This window comes from Chlamydotis macqueenii, chromosome 4, assembly GCF_036417535.1.
Source record: "Chlamydotis macqueenii isolate bChlMac1 chromosome 4, bChlMac1.mat, whole genome shotgun sequence".
Lineage (NCBI taxonomy): Eukaryota > Metazoa > Chordata > Aves > Otidiformes > Otididae > Chlamydotis > Chlamydotis macqueenii.
Window position 1 is genome coordinate 51814652 of NC_141559.1, and position 19068 is coordinate 51833719.

The following is a 19068-nucleotide window of genomic DNA, read 5'->3' on the forward strand; positions in this document are numbered from 1 at the left end:
TCTAGATGTTTGCACATTTGCATAAACACTTCAAAGTTTCTCTTATTGCTCACAATATGATAGCGATTCAAAGCTGGTTAAGGATACATGTTCTTCATCTTTGCACAGATAAGCTGGGGAACCAGCTCTGTAGCATTTCCTTTTGCTCCGAGATGTAACACATTTCTTGGACCAGGCAAGGCAAAAGATGGGACAAGAAATTTCAGGCATGAGACCGAAAATTGCATGTCACAAAAAAAATCTCCCCTTGTGCAACTCCGAAGATGCGGCAAAACCATGAGTTACAGAAAGACAGACACGCAGAGCTGGAGATAAACAAAATTCAGTGCTTCGGTTTCAGTGAGCGCCGCTTTTGTCTTTGAGATGCAGCACCCGCTGGGCCAGGGAACAAAATAAAATAGGGGGAGGCGATCTCAGACAGAGCTCCCTTTGATGCTTCTGATCTTTCCTGAAAGAAAGCACAGAGCGATGTAACTTTAGATAAGGCAGGAAACTGGGGAAGAGACACCTTCAGGCTGTGCCTTTCGGTGTCCCGGGGGACCAAGCCGCCGGCAGGGACCCGGGCCGGAGTTGGGGGGGGCCGGCGCGGAGCATCCCCGGCGCCGGGGCAGCGTGGCAGCTGCCGGGGAGGTGGAGCCAGCCGCTGACCTGCCCGCATCCGAGCACGCATCCAAGCTTTGCGTAAATCCTACCTGCGCCGGGAAACGCCAGGAAAAATAAAATAAAATTAAAAAAAAAAATTAAAAATAGATGTGTGTTTTTTAGAAGGAGGGCTCGCCGGAGGGAACGGAGAGAGAGGCCAGGTGCGCAGGGCCGCGGGAGGTGGATGAGGAGCTCGGCCTGCCGCCGCCGCCATGGAGCACATCCGGATGCCCAAGGTGGGTCCAGGCGGGCGCGCAGCGGGGCCGGGGGGGAAGCGGGAGGCCGCCCCGGGGCCCCCTGCGGCGGCTGCGCCCCTGCCCCCCGCTCCCCTGCGGCTGGGAGGGGGCTGCCGCCGCAGCCCGGCGGGCCTCGGGCCCTGCGCGGCCGGCCCCTGCGGGAGGGGCCTTATTTTTCTTTTTGCCAGTTTGCTGTGAAATCCGCCCCAAAGACGCCGAGAGGTGAAGGCCTCGTTCTGCGATGGGGGCTGAGGGTTCATCAGGTATCCAAAATGGGAGGCGCGTTACCTGCTTTTCAGATGCCTTTAGTTTATCCCGGTATTTCAGACCTGGTGATGAATTTGTTTGGCGCTTGTATACTGTCATTTGGTCAGTGTAATAATTTTTTTTTATATATAGCTTTCTAAGCGTGAGGCCTGGTATCTGTTACCAAAATTGCCATCTTGCTCTACGAAAGAAGATACAGTTTTGACACACAAAAATTTTAGATTGAAAATAAGCATTAAAAAAATTAACCAGAGTAACACGTTAATTTGAAGTGGAGGTGGCATATATTTTCATATGTATTTATTTATTTATTAACGCAAATCCCTGCAATTAAGAATTTATTTGTGTTTGATTTGTGCCTGTTTCTTTCTTACCAACATTTAGTACAATGACATGAATTTGAGATGAAGGCCTCTTCTTACTTCATCTTGATTTTAGGGCCTTTAGGTGCTAAACTGCAAATGTATTAAGAAGGTAGGCATTTATAACAACCACCTTTCCTCTCATTTCATGACCTATTATCTGCCTTTGTGGGAAGGAAGAATATTGGAATAGTAAGAATGTATCTTACTGCAGGTAGGAAACGGTGAGTGAAAGTCGTCTGAACAGACGTTTCTAACCATTAGCTGAAGAATGCTGAAAGCATGAATGAGGAAATTAGTGAAAACAAATTAATAAGGGTAAAAAAAAAATCTGTGAATGGAAGGCCCAAGTAAGTCCCTATTGCAGGCAATGGAAGCTTATCTGAAAGCAAGTCCTAAAAACAGTACTATGCGTATGTAAACCCTATTTCTGTGTCCAACAGCTGTGAGAAGGCACTGTACTGATGACTCAAGACACTGAAAGTCTTACTCAGTGCGAGGTGATTCTGCAGCCTTGGCTCCTGGCATTCCTTTGCATTATAGCTATGCTAAAAGTTCTCTCTCTAATATAATAAAGCAGTTTGGGAGGCATGATTTAAAGGTACAAGTGATACAAAAATCCTTTAAAATTTCTCGCATAAATGTAGAAAATCCAGGACATTCAATATGAGTAGGTATTGAAATACTTCATCTCTCCAGTTACCCTGAAGGACACTGACAAGTCAGTGTACCTAGTTACCTAGGAGAATCGATATCTTAGATTTGTTTACTCAAAAAACCTCAACTTAAAATCAGCCACCAGAATAGTGTTAGGGTTTTTTTTGGTTTTGTATTTACTGAATTTGTTTTTGATAGTTTGGAATTTAATGTTAAATGATTTCCAGTGCCGGTAATGTAAAAATAGGTAAGAGGGAGCTATGTGAATATAGGGATATTCTCACTGTGTCATATGATAGTCTCTGGTGTCACATTTCCTGACCCATCCAGTTTTTTTCCTGAGAGAAACTTGACAAGCAACTGCTCTACTCTGTAAAGGGATTACTCTCAGAATAATGACACTTTCCTTGATTTGCAAACCCATTCAAATGGAAAATCAAAATAAATCCTGTACTTAGAAAAGTAATAAACTTAATAATATCTGAAAAGAAAATTCCTGTCCCATGTAAAAGCTTTTCCTTCAAAAGGCAGTAAAATAAGTCTATATCACATGATGTCCATTAGGACTTGGCAATTGTTTTTTATTTTAATGAAAGTATAACTTTAGTGAGTGATGGTTCGTAAATATTAAATTAGATCTGATAAAACATAACTGTCATTAAAAAAGCAGGAAGAAATTCCATACGAGTTGGACCACTTAGTTCACTTAGGTCATTACTGTGTGTCTGACAGTGGCAGGAGAGCATGTAAACCTGGCTGCATTCTGCACCCTCTCAGCATCCACAGTTGTATTAGGGTCCAGCCCTTCCTAGTTTGATTAGTGTCTGTTTATGGACCTCTCTGTGTGAGTTTGCCAAAGCTCCTTCTAAACATGCTGACACTCTGTGTCTCCTCAGCCTGCACTGAAGCAAGTTCCAGAAGATCATGGCTGTACAAAAAAATTACTTTCTTCTATCTGTTAAAAAGTTCTTAGTAGTTTCATTCAGTATTCCTTACTTCTCGCTTTGAGGATTTGGTGAATAACAGTTCCATGTTCAGCTTACCCATGCCGTCACCGTAAGTCTTGATCTCAACACGCCAGATTCCGATAATTTCAGAGAAGTGTCAACAATGACCCCAAGACCTCTTTCCCGTGCAGTAACTATCAGTTCTGAGTCTGTGGTTGTGTAGATATGGTTTAAATTGTTTTTCCTATACATACACTACTTTATGTCTATCTGTGTTGAAGCTCTTCTGGGTCTCTTTTGCCCACACACTCTGTTTAGCAAGGCTTTTCTGGAGTTTCTGTACCACAGATAAAGCATTTGGCTATCTAAGGCAGTTTATGAACATCCACAGACTTGAAGATTTTACTATTTATTCTTTTCCTCAGGTCATTGAGAAAGTTGAATAAAACCAGTCCCAGCACCAGACTTTGTAGGATTTCACTGTTGACTCTTCTCCACCCTGAAGAGACCATTAAGCCGTAGTCTTGCTTTCTGGCCTTTAACCAGCTTTGTCTGTAAATGGACCTTTCCTCCAGTACCATGGTAACTTAGTTTCTCTCATAACCTTCCATTGTGGAAAGCTTTTTGGAACTCTAAATATGTTATGTCCTCTGGGTCACCTTTACCCATGTGTTTCATGGGAGCATCACAGGACTTCAGCAGGATTCCCTACTGCAAAAGCTGTTCTGGTTCTTTCCGAACAGACTGTCTGTATCCACCTGCTCAACAATCCAGTTCTGTCACGTGCTGTTGACATAACTACATAATTTTGCTAATGATACATTGTCTAGTGTTTCACCAAAACACGTAATACCTTTAAGTCTAGTTCTGAAGAATTTAACTGCTGTCTCTCCTTAACAAGTAACAGTAGCAAGTCAATAGCAGAAGTAGAAACCAGATCTCTTGAGAGTTGTCTGTTAGACAAAACTGGTTTTCTTCATTATTTTTGAAACATTATTCCCTAGACCTCTGTCACTGTTTAAACCCAGTCAGCAATGAAGTACCGCAGCCACTTGCTCCCCCTGCCCAGCAGGACTGGGGAGAGAATTGGAAAGAGAAGGAAAACTTGTGTGTTGACATAGATGGTTTATGAGGACAGCAAAGGAAGAGATAAGAATAATAATATATGTTAATAATGATAATAAAATATAGCGGTAATAAAATATACAAAGCAAACGATGCACAATTTCTTACTGCCCAACAATCCGACGACTGGTACAGCCTGTCCCAAGCGGTGAAGACAGAATGGAACTGAGAGCTATCTTGGAACGATCCTAAGCAGTGAGGGAGCTGCCCACCGGCCAACCCCCACTTATATACTGAGCATAGTGTCTTTGGTATGGAGTGCTTCCTTTAGCCAGTTTGGGTCAGCTGTACTGGCTAGACCCCTCCCAGCTTTTTGCACCTGCACATTAGCGAAACCTGGGAAGCTGGAAAAAGTCCTTGATCTCTTAGCAACAACTAATAACATCACTGTATTGTCAACATTATTCACATACCGAATCTCATACTAAATCCAAAACACGGCAGCTAGTAGGAAGAAAGTTAGCTCCGTCCAGTTGAAACCAAGAGAACCTCCTGGACCTTCCCTGGACCTCCTGGATAGGCGACTCCCTGACACATTGGTTTATGTACTGAACACTATTGTTCTATCATTGGACTATCAGTAGTAGAACACAAGAGTGCATGCATGATGTGTGCTTATATGTACGTACATATGCAGTAAGGGTGTTTTCACAAAGTAAATGTCATGCTATGTGTGATGGCTGTAATTTGAGCACATTTAAGAGTTGCTAAGAGTCATTCATGGCTAAATAGAATTATTTATAACTACAATAATCTTTTAAACATTAAAAGTCAGTAAAATCACTGTCTGCCATGAGTATGGATCGAGCAGCAAGATAGTTTAGGACAACTGCCAAAACCTGAAATGTGACAAACTGCTCATAACAGCCATAAAAAAATAAATAAGCAATACTTCTGTACAGACTAGAAGCACATCTTGTTAACATGTGTAGAGATATGTCTGGCCATGGACAGGTTGACAGATCAAGAGGCCTGAAGATATATTTACTTCATAGGGGGACTTTATGCACTGTTGCTGATCAGTTACTTTGTTTTGTTTACCACTGTTCTCTATCATTTGTCTTTGCATATTGGCAGCAGGCCTACTGAATGGCCTTCTTGTAATAAAGAATACATAAAATTTATCCCTGGTGTAACGTAACAACTGTCTTCAGTGGAGTTAGCCTAGAAATTCATTTGGCTCAGTGTCTCTTGTTAACACGATACTTGAGATTACTTGAGTTTCTTGAGTGCTTTCATTTTTGTGATGTTACACTAAGGTATTTCTTTCCAATTATCCTTTTCTCAGGCAGAATTTAAGATACGCTGCCATTTCTCATGATAATGACAATTTTTCCTACTAGATGTATTTTTTTTCCTACTAGATGTATTACATTTCCAGCATGTCTAAATGAGTGTTATTACCTTTTGTTTTCAGTCTACTTTTCTTTCCATAGTTCTTCCTTTTCATTCAAAAAGCTTTGTAATACAAGTCAATTTTCCCAATGTCTCCATCAGGAAACCCATATAATTTACATGCACTTTATACATGGCACATATAAATGGCAAAAAATTTCTCCAGGTACTCATCTAGGTCAATGGCAAAATTGAACCCAGCAAGCCTGATCTTTACTTTTCAACTACAGTGCTGAGCTGCTGGATCTCCACCCATTTTTAAGCTAAGCTGGCATTTCTGCCATTGCTCTCTGTGTGCCTTCCATTGAGACAGGAGGTGATATTATAGTTAAGTTCTCCATATTTAGGCTACCGTTCTTTTCTGGAAATGTTTGATTTAACTTCAAGTGATGTTGGAAGGTGGCAGGAGTCCCTGAGGCAGTATCAGGAACCACCTTGGGATGCGGGCTGGTGGTTTCCCCTATAAGCCAGGGAATGGAGCGCCACAGGCATTTGGCATAGCGGTCCTAGCTCTTGGTCAAACTGTTATTTAGTTTGCTGCTTAGGAAAGGCAGAGGAGGTGAGGCTGGCATGCCCTCACCTCTTATTGGTGTTTTGGGTCATCAGCTTACAGTAGACACTTTACTGTAACCTCTTTTGAGCGCCAAGTTGATTTTCTGCTTTTCAAGTGCTGTGTAAAGGTGGATAGTATTCACTTTTCTGTTCTTTCTTCTAAGTGCACAGCTTAAAGCAGTGCACCTACAGCTCAGCTTGTGCTTTCTGATTCCGTAACTGTTCTCTAACTTTACATAGCTGTTAGGAAATGCATAACCTGTTCTGGGGCCAGACACGTTTAATTACTTCAAACCTGTCATTCTACTTGACTGCCTATACTCAAAGTGATGCATTCAAACATCTACACTAATTCTGGATGCTTTTGACTCTGATTTTGTGCATTATAGATTTTTTCTTGTTAATAAATCTTACTTATTTAGAATGCAATTTAGTTTTCTTTGGGTTCAATTTATTCCATGTTTGTGCTGTGGAACTTTGAGCACAAATGATAAATTTAATGCAAATGAACTTTGTAATATACTATGCTGGGAAACATTCTGTGGTTTGGCATTCAAGACTGGATGTAAATAGAATTAAAACAGGAACTGCAGAGGATATCTAGGTGATGTGGGATTGGATTTAAAATCTCAGTTTGGAATTTGGTCCTAAATTGTTTGTTTAAAATTAGTCATCAAGGGACCTGCTTATTAGTGTCAGTTTAGATTTAAACAAAATCTTGTAACAGCCATTATTCTTGAAAGATTTAGTCAGAAAATGGTCAAAAGGTCATGCAAATCATGGTTATTGTGCATTCATGATACCAGTTTAATTAAATTCCAATTCAAGGGTTGGTTTTTTTTTTTCTAACTCACCTCAGAGAATTGTCAACTTTTAAATTTTAGCTGTATTTGACTGGATGTCAGAAGCACAGCCTGATTACAGTATGGACCACACACTTGATACAAATTATATTTACAGTTTACATCACTCATAGATCGTATTTTCATAGCTAACCTGACTGGCCTGCAGTCCAGTTGGGGATTGCCCATCTCAGCCTCAGTTTTCTCATAATCTTTATCATTTAAGTAATTTAATATGTCCTTTTGGAACTGGAGGAGATCTAGAGCTGTCTTTGATTTGGGTGAGTTTCAAGATAATTTCATTATTAGTGAAATTAAACTAACTCCTGCTAACAAGAAATATTGCAGTGTAATTTCAGTGAATCACATAGCCAGGATTGCTCTTTGGGCCTTGGATTTCCTCTTCCCACACATTTAGTTTGGTTTAGTTTGGCTCGTTCCCTCTGTATATATGTGAATACCTGACTTTGTCTTGTTATGTTCGAAGATTTTGGCTGCTGTTTGATTCCCGGAGCAGTATTTCCTTTTTCTTGTTCACTGATTTGAATTTTTTTTTTTCTTTCTTTCAGGCTTGTCAGGTTGTAGTGTTGGTGTTTTCCTTCTTTTGGAATGTTTCTGTTGGACTCCACCTTCTTTCCATTCTTCAGCTCTTACAATTTTATTTTTCCTTACCAGGAACTTTTCAATTAAATAATTTTGAATTGACATGTTCTTATTTACCAGACCCAAATGAGTCACAAAAGGCTATTGTTGTTGCTGTAGTTCTGTGAAAGCGTCAGCAGGGTTCTGATGAAAATTTGCCTGTTTTCCTGGCTGTCTACCCAGGAGATTACTGGGGATCTGAGAACTGTCCTTCCTTTAAGTCAGCAGTGAAACTGGAGACTTTGAGGTTTCTGAGCTCCACAGCCCTAGGTCAGTTCTGCAATCTGGAGACCTAACTCTTGGTTTCTGGGTCCACAGTCAGCATCCTGCAGCTCTCACAGCCTATGCCAAACCAGCACATCTTGAAGTTCTGGGAGACTTGCATTTGGCTGTAGATTTGAGAACTTGAGTTCACCCCATGAAACCAGGAACCTGGAAACTCAGATAATTGAGTCTTGTTCACTGTTAGGACACTAATTTGGTCTCCATGTGGTAGAGCTGAAGCCTTTTTTTTTTTTCCCCCACCACAAAACTTCCCTTTCTTGAACTTGTAAGTCTCACTTCCGAGCTTCAGGGTGCTCAGAGATTTCAAGGCTGCCAGCTCTCTGGGATGGCTGTCAAAGGGATGGGAGTCTATCAAAGTAGGGATAAGCAAATTAAATTTCAAGTTGTGAAATGTGGCACTGAAGTTTTCAAAATGAAGTGTTGCTATTTTTAAACAGTCAAAAAATCTTCATCCAAAGTGAAAAACTTGGGAAGGCATAATTTTTCATACTGAAACAGAAGACATTTTCATCAATAGTTACTTCATTTTCCATTAGTTGCACCTATCTTTTACTTTGTGGAATTTCGATGTGAACAAATGAAATATTTAATTCATTGTGATTGCCCTGGAAATGCCTCCAACATAGATTTTAGATTTAACGTACCAGATTGAACCTCATCTTGCACCATCAGGGACATTCTGGAGGGGTGAAAAAAAAACCTAAGCCAGAGTGATCAATGGCATTGGCTATTTCTGTCTGCCACATAAGCACATGGACATTGCTTACAGCAAGGAGCCAGACCAACCTTGGCAGATTCGGCACGGGAGCACACCACAGTCATGAAGTCTTCTGTGCCATTCTCTTTCCCTGATTTTGTTATCTATGCAAAATTTGGTTGTAATACAGACGTGTTTCGCCCAACAGTGTTATTCTGGTGAGGCAGTAGACAAAACCCTACATCCTGTTACTGGAATTTCAAAATATGACAAAATTACCGCACTATTCTCCCTTTTCTTTGAGCTTGGAGTAGGTGGCCCAGGTAAAAACTGCTACATGGTCCATAAAATCCTGCTTTGTTAAAGTAGGTTGCAATTTTTCTATTGGCAACATAATGAAACATTATCTAAATGATTGTATGCCACTGTGGTTTTTCAAATAACTTGTTTGTTACAGAAGATTAGAACTTTGGAGTGCAGTTTCAGCTGAAATTTCACTTTTCTATTTCTTTCAGTGAAGTCTGCATTGTTTTTTTTCTCCTGTTTGTTTTTTTTTTTTTTTTTTGTTTTGGGCATCACTTCTTATGGGATGAGATTTTTACTCTTTAGCATTAGGTATATAATTTCATGGTAATGGTTTCAAAATAGAGGGAGATAGATTCAGATTAGATATTAGGAAAAAAATTGTTACAATGAGGGTTGTAGAACACTGGAACAGGCTGCCCAGAGAGGTGGTGGAAGCCCCATCCCTGGAAATGTTCAAGGCCGGGTTGGACTGGGCTCTGAGCAACCTGATCTAGTTGGAGATGTCCCTGCTCTTTTAAGAGGGGTTGGACTAGATTACCTTTGAAGGTCCCTTCCAACCCAAACAGTTCTATGATTCTATTCTACGATTCTAATTTAAGAGCAGAGGCTCCATGGACACAGTCAGAGGAATTTCCAGAATCTCATTAGACTAGATTCACAGTCTCCATTCACCATTTATTCTTTGTGTGTATAAGCTTCTAACTCAGTTACCTAAATAAGATGCTGAAGCTTAGATGGCGTTAATACCTTCTTCATCTTCTGCTATAATAATCAACTTCATCTGTTCACTACTCTTAGATCTGTTTTCTCACTTCTGTAATGTCAGTCATGTTTCTCATACTGGTATATTAATAATATACATTATCTGGAATGTGTAATGAAGAGACAGAAAATTACTTTTGGTCCCCTTCATCCATCTCTCTGTTCTTAATTTTTGGTCATCTCATTGGAAGTGTCATGTGAAACAAGTAAAGCTGTTGAAACATCTTGTATTATTTGCCATCTCAAAACTCCATGCCTGTGTAGAAGTAAGAGTCTGTAGGACAGTTGAGCATTTATATAATAGCTAATTCAGTGTTTACTGTCCTGAAGCATGAACACTGGTGGAGCCAGTGGTCCTAATCCAAAGGTCGTTCAAGGTAAGGAAAGAATTCCTCTGGCTTGAAAAGACTCAGGATCTAGTATTTTGGCTTTTATGTTTTTGGTTCTGTTTCACTTGGTTTTCTTTATTTTGTATTAGGGCCCTTCTATTCTGAATGCTTTTTCACTTTTGAAACTTGATTTTCATACATATGCCTGTTCCAAATATGCACTTTATTTCTGTTTTTGTTGTAATGTTGGGTGTTTTTTTTTAAAAAAATTCTTTCTCTAAATATGTTGTTTTTCCCACATCATACGGGTAGGAAGGCACTTACTCTCTTGTAAGATCCACAAACTGACTCATTGTATTAATTGGAAACATAGTTTGTCTTTAGATTTCTAGGTTTCTATCCTTTTTAGATTTCTAGTTTTGTGTCTGTTATTTTTCAATTTAGATTGCTCTATTAAGTCCATAATAATATCAATATTTTCCTAATCCTGGAATTGGCAGAATTGCTTTGGATTTTCTAAGACAGACTTTAATATTTTCAATAATGTGACCCTCAATAAAGAGGCAGCTGGATAAAGTCATAAAACAAGCTCTGAAAAACATGGATGTTTTAATTTGCTGTCTTGGTATCCGCGTCTAAACCAGTAACTTTCAAACTTATTGCACTTTAAAAATGATACTGAAAATCACTCAGACAGCCTGTCTGCAGGGTACTCTTTGATTTCTGTTTATGCTTAGTAAGATACTGAGGCTGGAGCAGAGGATTTGGGAAGTTTGGCTTTGGAGTGGTCAGGGCTGGAATCTCTAAGCTTGCTGTTAATGGACTCGAGTGGGTGGTATTTGATCTGTCAGTGTCTGTGAGCTAAAGGAATGATCTATTTGCAACAGAAAATACACGCTGACATTTCCTGGTGTGCAGGTGTGCTCTGCTGAGAAACCCCTACCATGAGAAAAGGGAATCGTGCAAATCCATCTCTAATACAAATCTTTTGAGGTGTACACAGCTCAAGTGGCCTGCTACTGCTGCTCTGCTGTAAAATAGAGTACTGAACAGGGCGTAATTTTGAACAGGCAACGAGTGGCCTGTTTAAATGGACATTTCTTTTCAGTGTCCCTTGGCCGCATGCAGAATTCTTTCTCCCTACTCCAGCTTACTGCTGTAAGCAATACCATACTTTTCTGTATATTTTTTCAGAACTAAATCTAAACTATTTTGGCAAATGTAGTAAGATTTACTGATTTGAGGAAGCGATTTTTTTTCCTAAATTAAAGCTGGTTGATATGGTTTTTAATAGAATACACTGAAAACTTAGGAAATTCATCAGTTGTTCTCGTCTCCTTTTCTAGATAAATGGGATCTAGTATGAATTGAAAGAAGAAACACATTATGGAAGAGCTTTGTGTTGCAATTTTGACACCATATTGCAACACTAGATACACTTGTAATAAGTTACTGTTCACTGCATCCATTATACTACTGCTACCCAGCTATATCTGATAATATTTATTGTCTTAGCAAACAATAGGGTTTTTTAAATCCAAATTGTTAGGTAACGTGCTCACTGTCTTGCTAACATTACAAGCCATTCCTTATAATTTTTTCAGCTCTTTTCCAGTATTCCGCTTTCACCCTTTAGTAAATTAGACTTGCTTAGGTTTTTCTTGAATATTTCCCCCCATCCTGTCAGGTTTGCCCTGAGGAAACTTTACAATGTAGAGCTTAAGGTGTCTTATTTAAATTTAACAATTTTGGTATTTCTGGCTTTGGTTGATTCTTTTGACATATGTGGTCATCTGACTCTGTTACAAATTGATTGTGCATTATGTTACTGCACTTGGGAAATCTTTTCAGAGACGGAAATATAAAAAAGTTACATGGATCAACTACAGTTTTCGTGATTCTTATGAAACAGAATAGAAACCACATTAAATGGCAGCATCAATTGGCAATTCAGTTTTCCTTTATTCTTGTTCCAAGATCATGCAAAAAGATCACTTATTGTATATTTTGTTTAATGAATACAGCACGATACTGTCTTTGTGTGAAAAAAAATTGTGATAGCATTTCATCTTTTGCATGTTGTGTTTTTTCACTCTCAGGAATTATGCTAAACACATGGATAGCTGGGGTCAACCAGGGAGAAGAAAGCTCAAATATTCCACTTGGCCTCAAACCATACCAGCTGTGCTCCTTTTTTCTCATTAGGCTCAGGCTTTTGGCTTGCTCAAGCTCTTCCCTTAGCTTCTGCGTGCCTGCAGTGCTGCAGCCGGTCAGAGTCCTGTCACTAATTCCCAGGATTCGGTTTCTTCTGGCTTTTACTCGCATGTGTAACATCACAAGGTGTGTAGGGAAGGCGGGCTGAAATCCCCAGGTCTAGGAGGCCAAGGGAAGATGAAGTCCTGGGTGGACAAGAAGAAGCCTTTCTAGGGCTACGTGCATGCCGCTAACCTAACTGGGGCCCAGCTCTGTTCCTTGGCTTTGGGTCAGCCTTTTCAGCAGCACAGACCGTTGTGAAAGCAGTCTTTCTTTACCCTTGAAGATTCATCAGTGAAACTCCTTTGTACAGTCAAATGTCAAGGTATTTGATAGCTTTTAGTTGGAACTTGCTTTGACAGGCTTTTTTTTTGTAGAGCAATGAATTTTAGCTGGCTGAATAACAGAGGAGCTCATGAGGATGTGTCCTGAGCGAAGATATTCCTTGCTTACCTTTAATTAGCAGCTTTCTCCTGACTGGGAAGGTTTTCTGGCCTTTTTTCCTTTTTTTTTTTTTTGTGATAAGGAATTAGAGGAATTAGTAATGGTTCCTCCTAAAGGAGCGGGGAGCACTCAATATGTGAGAGCAGAGCTATTTTGTTCTTGGCTGTCAGATGGGTTTTTCAACTTGTGTTCTCCTTCCAGATGCACAGTGGTAATTGTAACGGGCAGCTCAGTGACTGCCATGGCAGAACTGGCAGTTAAAGTGCCTTCTACTTCAGGTTTAGCTAATAGACAGAAAGCAAACACACAGACTGAAAACCTGTATGGTGAGAATAAAACTCTCTGAGATAGTTTTTCCTGATTCAAGACTTGGTTTTATTTGAAAATCCTGCAGCAGAGACTGGTTTGTGTCAGATAGCTTCTCCCTGCTGTACTTGAGTGGTGTTGTGTCATGAAGCAAAGCAATGTGGAGAGGCGTGGGATGGAGATTTCGCTCCGAGGCATAGTTTTTTCCAGTCTGACCAGTCTGCTGTACAGCTTTGCTTCTCTCTCCTTTCCCTACTCGAGTCTGAGTTCACAGTCAAAACTGATCCTGCTTCTGAAGGGGCTTTCCCATGTGCAGTTATAAACAGCATGAAAAAGTAGCAGTAACTCCTGCGGTTTTTTTTTTTGTGATGCTGCCATGTGTTTAGAGATACCAACAGATCTTAAAGAAGTGAGAATGAAGGTACCGTGTTCAAAAAGCATTTAAAAACAGGCCACACAGTCAGAGCTTATTCAAGAAGTAATCTGTACTAAAAATGAAAACAAGTTAGGGTACATGGATATTTTCAGGAATAACATTTTGGCACTCTAACTTTTCTGAACACTTTCAAGGTCATATCTTTGCCATTCTTTCTTAGGTGGGAGTCCCATTGCAATCAGTGAGAGCTGTGGCTGAATAAAGCTTTGACCCATGCTTTTCCCCAATATGATATCTTTTTATTGAATGACCTCCTGGCAACCTAGTTCATAAGTCATTTATCATGTTTATTCTCTGAGTAAAAAGTGCCTTCCATCTGTTCTTAATCTGCATTCCCTTTAACTTCTATTTTTGCCTCCTTTTTTCTGTCATCTGTGTTGCATTGAAAATAGAGTTTCTGGCCAACTTTATTTATCCCCATGTAAGGGGTTGTAATTATTGAAATAAATCTCTTGGCAGTCTTTTCTTTAAGCCTAGACAACCACAGTCATCAGGCAAAAATAAATGATAGGGGTAACAGCTGCAAATAAATTATTTACGTTTTTACTTAGATGCCACTCTCCAGACTGCCTTGGTTAATGCTTTCTTTTTTTTTGCTCCTTGAGCTCTTCCAGCACTCAGCTTTACAGGCTGTTTTTGCTTTTTAATTCTTTATCTGGTATTTTCCAATCTGGTCTCTCCCACCAGCTGTTCATTTTAGGGAAATGTCCATGGTGTCTATGCTTTTTCCTGATGTGTGTCAGTACATACAGAATTCTCCAATAAAGTCTGCAGTAGTTTTAGTGAAAAAAATGGAGCAGTTCTTGGAGAAAAAGTAGGAGACAAATTACTACAGTGTCTCTTTCTGACATTTAATTTTTTTTTTTTTTGCTATTAATGCTGATTTCTCAGGATGCTGCTGGCTTTTAGATAGAAAAACTCAGCTTCTTCTAAAGCACTGTTGCCACCTGTTCCTCTCTTGTGGAAATGAACATATTCCTGTTCCCTCTAGACTATTTAAAGACACTGTTTGACTTTTTTTCCTGATTGGGAGAGTGGAGAAGAAGAAAGTAGGCTCATTCTCTAAATCTTTTGATCAGCAGGATGAAATCTAAGATTGAGGCTAGCCCTCTTTTTTTTTTTTTCTGTCCACGGTTGAAATATATTACTTTTTCTGAAAGTTTGAGTAACTGGAAACTAGGCAGAAGTACAGATGGAGCTCAGATGACAGCCATGTGAATCCATGCAGGAGGTTATACAGAGAGTTTTTAGAACAAGCTCCTGAGAGCTTAGATACCCTCACTGCTCCTGAAGGCACGTTGTGCCACTTACTATGAATCAGAACTGTGGATTTGAATCCAGGTAGAGTTTAGACTTAAGCAGTTCACTTTCCCTTTGGAAATTATGTTAGATATCATAAAGAGGTTCATGAAGCAAGTTATTAGTAAATCTGCTTTATTTTTCTTATTTTTCTCATACTACAATCACAGATTGACACATATCATGTGAGAATTAGGCTAGGTTCATCAATGAATCATGCTAATTTTTATTAAGCCAAATTATGAGTTTCTCGTTAATTTTAACTGACTCTTACTGTCCTCATTGAGGTCAGCAGGAATAAAGGTTAGCTAAAAATTCAGTCCACTACATCATCTCACAAACAGTACTTTTTCCTTGCTTGGCCTGGAAGCTTTTCTTAGAATGCAGAAAACATATGATATTTTAGATGTTGTACTATGTAATAAAGATTTCTGTCAGTATGAAAAATTCTGTGTTCTAGAATAAATGGAAATTATCAAGAGTTCCACTTAACCAGAGCAAAGAAACACAGGCAACTGGCCTAAATATATCTGTGTTTCTGGACAAATATTAAAAGTTTGGAAAAAATATCAACACTAATGTTGCTAGTTTTAAGTGAGAATATTGATATAATAAGGCACATTAGAAACTTAGTGGAAGAAAAACAATCAATGCAACAGGCTAATATTATTGGCAAATTACATGGGAAGGACAGGTAGATTTTTTTTGCATTAAAGAAAACGTAGAGTCAAATCTCATAGATTATCTGTGTCACAAAAGCAGGGAGTCCATACAGATTGAAATTACAAGATTAAATAGGGAAAGTAGAACTGTAGCTCTACAAGACTGTAGTACAGAATTATGACTGGAGTACCGACTGGCCTATCTAAATGGTGGCATTGCCTGTGACAACCTAAACAAGATCAAACAGGCATGAAGGCAGGAAATGCAATAGGAGTGGGAGACATCATTTACCAAATTGAGACTGGATAAAAGGGGTGAGGGGATGATTCTGTGTAAAATTTTAGGGTTTATATACAGAGGCTATTTGTTTATCTTGAAAAAATAAATTAATTCTAAATAACTGTAGGACCTGATCTTAGGCAGGAACAAAAATACCTTGTTCAAAATACAGCTAGAAGCTCTGTACGACAACAACTAACACTCTTAGATGCAGTATTCTAGAAATAGTGAAAAAAAGGGAGAAGAAGTCTCCCATGGCAATGTTTAACTTCAAAGAGGAAACAACATAAAAATGTGAAAACTGTTTGAAAAGAAAGAGAGCCAAAAATTAAAATGTTTATAGGGGTCGTGAAGATTGTTTAAATATGGGAGCTTAGTGCAAGCCAACTTCCAGAAAAAGGCTTTAAAAGACTAAAAAAAGGTTTGCATAGTTGAACAGCAGGATGAAGGAGTAAGAGGATGTCTCTTATTAAAAGGACTTCTTTTATTAGACGTAAGTGGGCTTTCTTCAAGTGGAAGTTGTGTCTAAATGAGGAAAGTAAAGCATAAACAAGTTAAATATATAAACAAAATAAGGCAGGCCAAAAGGGATTTTGAAGAACAACTTGGCAAAAACTAATAGTAAAGCCATTTCCAAGCTGTCTTTAAGTAGGTAATATCCTGACAGAAACTCTACAGGATTTCTAAATTATCAAAGGAAGGAAGGTATTTAGGGACGTACCCATCCTGGCATGTTTCTCTATCAAGAACATATCAGAAGATTTGTCACCAATAAAAATATTATTAGAAGAAATTTCAGAAGCAACTGGCAACAATGAACGGTAAAAAATTACCAAGACCAGATGGTACGCATGCAAGTTAAAAGAACTAAACTGTAAAGCCAGTAACAATGGTGTAATGCTTAAAAGTTTCCTGGTCTGAAAACATGGAGGTGATAAATATGACACCTCATCTGAGAAAATTAGTAGGAGCTGTAATATTTCCTAGGTCCCCTTCTAAATAATTAGATTTATGGATAAGTATGATAAGAAGGGGAAGAATCGGCATAAGTTTCATAGAGGAACCTAGAATCTCTAAAATTGCTTTGAAAAAGTAACTGAAGGCATGGGTAAGGGAGATCCATTCAATAGAAGCTAGTTGTCTTCCAAAGCTCATTTAAGCATGTCCTTCATCAAAGGCTCTTGAAACTGAAGTATCGTAGGTTAAGCAATACGGGCCTCTCAGTAATAACTAGTTAAAAAATAACAAGCAAATAGTAAGAATATATTGTTCATTTTTGCAATGGAGGGAATGCATCACTAGAGATCCAACAAATCTGTAAGAGCCCGTGATGTTCAACTTACAAATGTTTTGAAAGATACAGGGAGGGGAGGAGATGCCAGAGGTGACAAAGTTGACTGATAGTACTTAAATTATTCAGGATAGGAGAACTGAAAGATTGCTGTAGGGGTTTGCAGCAGTGTCTCCTAATACTGACAGACAAAATTAATCATTGATAAATGTATAATAATACACATGGCGGGGTCTTAAGTTTTGTATGCAGACGTGACTTGGGATTACAGTTGCTATTTCTAAAAAAAAAAGAAAAAAAAACCCCACTGTATTCAGCAGAAGACAAAAAAGCAAGCAATGTTTGAAAAAAAAAAAAAGTTTGAATAGAGAACGAAACAGCAAACATCACTGTTCCACTACACAAACCTGTTGTACACCCAAATCTTGAATTCCGTTTGTACTTTTGGCCTCTTCTCAAGAAATAGATCTCTTGTACGATAATCGAAGAGCTTGCTGGAATAGCTTCCACAAAGGATGCAACTCCCTAAATTTGGCGCTTCAGCCTGGGAATGAAATGATGGAGGGAAGGATCTGTAACAGCATGTGTGGCACAGAGAAAGCAGATGAGGAATGACATTCCATGTTTATAAAATTGTTCACCGAGTGCAGGGTGCACCTGCCATTCATTGGTGGCAGTTTCAAAGCAAGCAAGTGGATGGCTACTTCGCTGGTGTTTCATGGCCTCGACTACCTCAGTTTGTAGGGCGGTGTCTCGGGGTGGTGACTGCTTTGTGCGTGACCGGAGCCTGTACAGCAGAGTCCTCATTGGCTGGACTGTGGTATAGGTACCCTTTTTGTCCAGACAAACCTCATTTTTCTTGTTGTTATTTGTGGGTTCTTTTTGGAGTTGAGGACTGCCTACATCTTCATTTTGCATCATTCTTGTTCTTTTGTATCTTCTCTTTTGCTTACTGCTGATTGCTTTCTGGGTTAATGCTGGGTTTCTTCCATTCCTCCTCACCCCAATACATGACCTCTGAAGTAAACGGTCCTGGGAAAAGACTTACCCATGCTTTCTAGCTGTTTTATTTTTTTTTAAAGCAGATTATAACTGGCCTTGAGGGAGAAGAGTTGGTTTTACTAATTGTTTGATTTTAAGCATTTTACTACCAAACTGGCTTATTTTGGTTTTAAGGATTTTTTTATTCCTATTTTTAAAATAGTGCAATGTGTTTGGAATACACATTGTAAACATGTAATTCTTTGGTGCTAGCATCATTCTGTTTCTGGTGTGATTTCAGTGGAATTATTTCTGCAAAATTTTGAGAATATATGGCTACATCCTATCTCTGAGAGTGTTTTAGGAAGTTTCTGTCAATCTAATCTAGAATCTCTGCATTATTAAAAATGACATTGATTTTGCCGATCCTCTTACTCTTTTTTCTTTGTATTTGTTGCACTCAATTCTGATTTTCAGGAAATCAGTGCAAAATTACATTTATTTCAATGCAAAAATGATAAGATCTTCTTTAACTTTGTTCCCCCCCCCCACCCCTTTCCACTTTCTTGGAGCAACATAGCAACATTAAGGTCAGTTTCTGTACTTCAGACACAAGACTAGTCCCTTTGATTTTAATGAGGGTATATGTCTTCAATAATTACTGGCCTCAAGTCCTGAAAATGACTAGGTATATAAATGAAATTGTAAGTCTTGAGGGAAGAGTTGAAGAGAGGTTGTAGAGAAGATGAGCTAGTGTGTTGAAGGTTTTTGCAGCAGTAGGCAGGCTGCATAGATCTGTGCCGCTGCTTGCATGAAAAGCCTGTGTTCTGGTACAATTCCAACATTGTAAAACCAGAAGAGACCATTTTTATAATTTACTACATGCTATATGGTATTGACCATCAGGATTCCTTGGTTTAAGTTTGAAATAGGTATCAATTTTTTTTTAGGAAAACAGACTAATTTTAATTTTAAATTATTGCAGTAGGAAACCCAGGATAAATTGTTAACTGTTTTAGGCAGTTTTTATCCCACTTAATATCAAATCGAATGCCTCTGACACATGCCAT

The 19068-nt window shown here is 39.0% G+C and overlaps 1 protein-coding gene across 1 annotated transcript in view; it reads left to right on the plus strand.

Annotated features, from left to right (window-relative positions):
• Nucleotides 1–671: 671 nt before the first annotated feature.
• MTMR7 (myotubularin related protein 7) overlaps nucleotides 672–19068 on the plus strand; it is a 48127-nt gene continuing 29730 nt past the window's right edge. Inside the window, exon 1 of the mRNA XM_086746086.1 lies at nucleotides 672–878. Within this exon, the coding sequence (XP_086602212.1) occupies nucleotides 855–878 (24 nt within the window). The 5' untranslated portion in view covers nucleotides 672–854. The remainder of the gene's footprint in view (nucleotides 879–19068) is intronic.